General features: G+C 37.0%; 1 protein-coding gene across 1 annotated transcript in view; it reads right to left on the bottom strand.

Moving 5' to 3' along the window:
• Positions 1-3599: 3599 nt before the first annotated feature.
• CRPPA (CDP-L-ribitol pyrophosphorylase A) overlaps positions 3600-6000 on the bottom strand; it is a 227408-nt gene continuing 225007 nt past the window's right edge. The window contains exon 10 of the mRNA XM_036246752.1: positions 3600-4469. Within this exon, the coding sequence (XP_036102645.1) occupies positions 4365-4469 (105 nt within the window). The 3' untranslated portion in view covers positions 3600-4364. The remainder of the gene's footprint in view (positions 4470-6000) is intronic.

Below are 6000 nucleotides of genomic sequence, written 5' to 3'. Positions count from 1 at the left end.
TGTGTTGGGGGTGGTGATGGGCAAAGGAGAGGAAGAGAAAAGAAATGCAAAGAGCATAGAACCATTTTCTTCCTCTTGCTATTAAAGACAAAAAAATTGATACTTGAGATTCCCCTCTTTGAGAGTCATTCTTTAAGGAATCTTAAAATAGTATGTTTTATAACATTGCACAGCATCGTACTTAGTAATATAAACTCTAAAGTCAAGTAGCTAAGTTTGAATCTCCTTTCTCCCACTTGCTATTTGAGTGACTTTGACTAATTATACAAAATGTATATGCCTGGCTTCCACATCTTTAAGTGGAAATTGGTATACTACCTGATACATAAAGTTATTATGAAGAAAATAAGTTACGTATATGTACATCACTAAGAATAGTTTCTGAAATATAGTAATCACTGACTAAATGTTAGTTATTTTTATTATCTATTATTTTAAATGCCCATATTTTAACTCAGTATCATTTCAGGCCCAAGAAAATTTAATCTCTTTTGAAAACCTTTCTAAAACATGCAGGTCTATTTTTGTCTTTTAGTAACTACTGGATAGGAAAGATGCGATCCTTAGAACCTTCTAGCACTTAGGGTCACTGCCCTGACCAACATTTCTCCTTAGAAGCATTTTGCTTTAGCAAAACATGTGTCTCCAGCTACACCCTAGACTTATGAGGGCAAATATACCAAACACTGCCACAGATCTTTCCTTGGTTACCAACTGGTGTGCAATAAACAGATTCAAAACTCATTGTTCTTTAAAAAACAACGAACATTGGTTTAACTCACGTGTCTGCTGGAGTTCAGCTGAACTGGGCTGGGGCCCGCTCATCTCAGCGGAGCTTGTCCACCCACTTATTCCTCCTACGGAAGCTAAGAGGAGGGAGAGACTATTTCTGAACAGTAATCCCACCCGCCACACTCATGCCCACATTGAGGGACCACAGTGTTCTTTTCCATTGTCTGAGTATAGGATTTATACCCTTTGCAGCCATGATAATTGCTAGGAAACCTGCTAAATATGAGGGAAAGAAGAAAAATCTAATTGAGACTTCTGGTTTTACAAATATTTCATGCATTTTATAGAATAATAGGTCTGGATATCAAATTCTATCTTTCTACCCTATAAAACACCACGTTCATATTTTCAGAACAAATGTTACATTTAGTTTTTCAATTGTGACTGAGTTAGTTTGAAAAATATGTATATATACAATAAATATCAATGAAAATTGCCATTTGATTTTTAAATATCAGTGGTTTTAGTTATTTATTAATCACCTATTTTTTGTAAACAATAAATATATTGAGAATTTTTAACAGTTATTTATTTTTCATTTAAAAAATATCTGTATATTTTTCACAATTTTAAAACTAAAAATGTATAAGAACTGATAGATATCAATATTACAATGTCAAAACCACCTACACAGACACTTCTAGCCCATTTATTTTAAACCATACTAATAAATACTAGAATTATATGAATTTTTCATTTATTCTGTTTATTTTTAATTAATCTTTTAAAGTAACGTCAATGTTTCTTCTTCCAAATGACTTTCTTTACATTTTAATTTAAATATTATGATGTATGCTCCCTTGACATAACTAGTTTAAACATTACAAGAAAATAAAATTGGCAGATTCAATATAAGAAATATTCTATTGCAACTTGACTTTTATAACATAATCCTTGTGTAAATATATCTGAAGTAAATTTTAATTATAATAAACTAGCAAGGGAAAAGAAAGTCTTCCTGTTAAACCAGTATAAAATGCTTCAACTGAGCACAGAAAGAATGGCGCTGGTAGAATATGTGGGTCTGAATTTTATCTTTAAGTGAGTATATATGTAACAAATTAGCTCTCAAATTGAGCACTTTCTTTTTTTCTGATACGTGCCCCTAGCAGGAACCGAACCCAGGACTCTTCGGTCTGCAGGCTGACGCTCCAACCGCTGAGCCAAACCAGCCAGGGCAAATTGAGCACTTTAATGAAAAAAACTACTACCCCCTACCAATATATCATAAATCAAACCATTGATCACACTGTTAAATTCCTAAAAAGGCTATCTTTAAATTGCATTTAATTAACTAGCATACATTTAGAAGAAAACAAAATGTCATTTTGCAAAATTGTCCACAGTTAGAAAGCACTTTCAGCAACCTTGAGGCATAATTACTATTATTTTTAAGGGATTTGGGGGAAAAAAGAAAGAGAAAATAGACAGTCCTCCTCAAATTGATTAAATGTATAGAAGCTGGGATGAAAATGTAACTGTAAAGTGACCTCTGGATTTCTTAAACAATAAAAGCAACCAATGTATCTTTCTCTCCTGGTCAATAATTCTCTCCACTCCCTTCACCTTTTTGTATGTTGAAAAGGTGGCTGGAAAGCCCAAAGTTTCAGGACTTTCCTCTGGTCACTGGTGATCTGTCCCTCTGCCCATTCCTCCACTGGCCACAGGGAGCCTCTGCTATCGCCCACACCTCTCTCTCTGCTAGATGTCCTTTGCCAGCAATTGTGGTTATACAGGGAGATGAGCTTAAAACACACCAGTGGTCCTGGGTTCAAGCCTGCCTTTTTATGCTAGGCAGCCACATGGCTTTGGGCTAAGTAGTTGAAACCCCTGGGCATCACTTCCTGTCTAAACAGTAAAAGATGTGTGTGGGGATGTCTTTAAATTATCTTCAATGCTGTGAATCACTTGTAAACTATAAAGAAAAAATTTAAATTTTATGACGATGGTGATGATGATGGTAGTGAATAGTTTAGACACAATTTAATATTTTATTAACTAGACCTCATTATACTAAAAGTTTCCAATTGCCTAAGGTACTGCTTACTCCCAGATACATTCATGTTTGATACCACATTCCGTTATTAGGCTGAGTCTAAGGTACCCAGCCAGCATTCGATCAGCAGATTGCTTTTTGTTGTGCTGTAGATACGCCCAGTTTCCTGCCTTGAACTTAAAGACACTCACCCTCTCTGAAACCTTGATAACATTTCCCCATTTGCCTTTATAAGCAATTTCAAATTCTTAAAAACATTTCACCTGAAGAATTCAACAGGCAGAATGGGCAAACCTTTCATAACACAGCTGACCTACCACCTTAACAACATAGACATTTCAACCAAAATTAACACATTTCCCATAGATGTTTACCCTCAAGATTTGAATTAAATTATTTATTCATATTTCTTAACACCCTAGAGAGAGAAAAAGTGGCAAGTCCAGGAACTTAGATCCAAACTACACTGAAACAACACATTTCATATAGGGAAATGAATTATTTTCTACTCATTATCACCTAAACGTAAAGTATAAACTCTCCTACTAATAGAGATACTTGATATAGGAAAAAGCATCTGTCATGTTAAGAAGAAATTCCACAAGGCAGGTATGTTATAGCAAATGTTTCATGGAACTTTTATGGTTTCCAAATATAGCCTAAGCCCTAGAATGATCTGATCCAATGTGTTTTTAGAAAGTAGATGTAAATATGGAATAAACCACATCTCTAATGACTGGACGTACATAACTATACAATGCAATTAGTAAAGGTGAAATCACCAATATTTAAAATGTATATACCAGTGAAAATTGCAAGAATAAAAATTGATTTAAAAAACAGTATCTGTATCAAAAGTAATTAAATTCTTGGACATGCAATGACTCCCTGTCTTTTAGAAGACTAGCCTGGGATTGACCAAAATAACTTCACTTTTATGAAGCTTTCCAGTCTTCTTTTAAAGTTATTCAGAAAAATCAGAGACCTTGTAAATTGAGTAAATGTTATATTCCATAAACCAAGGAGTAAATTATGTCTCCTTCAGGGATCTTGAATGATGTGAGGGCCAGTAGTGAAGATATTTAAACCAGAATTCCTACAATCTCCTGTTTTATTATTTTTTTAAGGCCTGAAAGTTAGAACACAAGTCAATATCTCATGGTGAGAGGACAATTTTAGAATTAAGAATAATTCTGAATCTATCCATTAGTTTCATTACAGTGAGATTTACTAATTAACACAGAGATAATAGTTCAAGATTTCTAAATTATTCCTCGGAGGATTAGTTCATCCATCATTATTTCTGTTTGATCTTTCATGCTTTTGTAAAAAGACTATAGTTTTTCACTTATCTATTCTTTTCTGGTTTAGGCAAGTTATATTTGACATGCACAACACTAAAGTTTTATTTCACAGATACAGACATTGATCCACTTTTGTAACCCAAGTATCGTATCTTACACATTATGAGACATAAAAGACAACTTAAACAGGCTACCACACACGATAGGGAGGGAAGCACAGAGATACTTGGATAAATGTTTCTATAAACTCAGTGTGTACGGGTCTGTGTTCTTCATGCTATCAGTAGCTGGCCAATGAATGCAGAATTTCTCTCTCTGATGAAGGTGGCAATGAGAGAGGCGCCTTGCCTTAAACTGTCCTGGAGCTTCTGCTCGTCCTGAAAAGAATGGATACAACAATATTTCAGAAAGATAAGACACCACACACTGAATTTAGTAGAGATACTTATTTTTTAAATATATTTATTTATTTAAATGTTTTCCCCCAGCTTTATAGAGATATAATTGACACATAATATTGTGTACATTTAAGGGGTACAATGCAATGATACACACACACACACACACACACACACACACATATATATTATCAAATGATGAAGAGAATAGTTATCACATTTATCACCTCATAGAGTTACCATTTGGTGGGGGGGGTATAAGCACATTTAAGGTCTACTCTATTCTACCATTAACTATAATCACCATGTTGTACAATTCCCAGAACTTATTCACCTTGTAGTTGGAAGTTTGCAGCCTCTGAACAACATCTGCCCAAATCCTCGACCCTGAGCCCCTGACAGAGACCATTCTGCTCTGTTTCGATGAGTTCAAGGGGCCACTTTTCAAGGTCCGCTACTCTCTGGTTTGGCAGTCTACGAAACTCAGACCATAGCCACAGGCATGGCCCCGGTCCCCAAAGAGAGGAGAAACCTTCTGCAAGCGCGTTTCGTTAGAGACCAGTATCTGCTGAAGACAGCAAGAAAACGCTGATGCCGTTTCAAAGGCTAACACGATGAAACACTAGATCATCTTCTTCCCACCCAATATCTGACAAACGTTGGCTCTTCGCTGAAGTGTGAATATTTCATTGATGATGCAAGCCTTTTCTTCATCTTGTTCCCGGGGAGCCTCCGACCGACTGCTGTAAACTGTGGGAACCGGTGTGGGGGAGGAGGAGGAAACCGGGAGGAACCGGCTTGTTTGTGAAGGATCCAGCACATTTGTGAAATGAGTTATCTCCCAAGCTGCCTCTGAACTCATATTGCGTATTAACATCTCTTGATTCTAATCACTGAGGCTTCTGGAAGCTATGAAGAAATGGTACCAAGAAGGGAAAGCGAAAGCAGAGATAACATCTCCAAGGTCTCTGTGCTGACAGCTGTGCCATGTTCACAAAGTGCGATCTGGGAACCAGGCTCTGGACTGGCATCACCCTCAATGCCTCAGAACAGTGTCACCAGCACCTGCTGATTCTACGTCCTTCGTGGTTCTTCAGTTCTCAGACTCCACTGGAAAGGTCACCGCGGGCACAAACCTCGGTCCTGGATTACTGGAACCATCTCATACAGTCTCTCTCAAGTCGGATACTGCTTTACCCTGTTTCCCACACAGCAGTCAGAATACTTACTGTAAAATATAGATCTGATCCCATCACTATCTTGCCCCAAATCCTTTAAACTTCAGGATCAAGCCTGAGCCATTTACCTGGTAAGGACAAGAGTCATTTATCCTTCCAGATTCTCCTTTAAAACCACTCACACGCCCAGGCCACACAGAACTGCTGAGGATTACACCTCATCCCTTTGCACCAGCCAAACCCTTTGCCAACTCCCTTCCCAGTTGAGCTGACCCTAGTTATTCTTTGTGGTTCCACCCAGATATCAGTGACTCTTGAAATCTACCCTCGCT

This window comes from Molossus molossus, unplaced genomic scaffold (assembly GCF_014108415.1).
Source record: "Molossus molossus isolate mMolMol1 unplaced genomic scaffold, mMolMol1.p scaffold_m16_p_7, whole genome shotgun sequence".
Taxonomy (NCBI): domain Eukaryota; kingdom Metazoa; phylum Chordata; class Mammalia; order Chiroptera; family Molossidae; genus Molossus; species Molossus molossus.
Note: the sequence above shows the minus strand (reverse complement) of the source record. Positions and strands in the feature narration are given on the sequence as shown.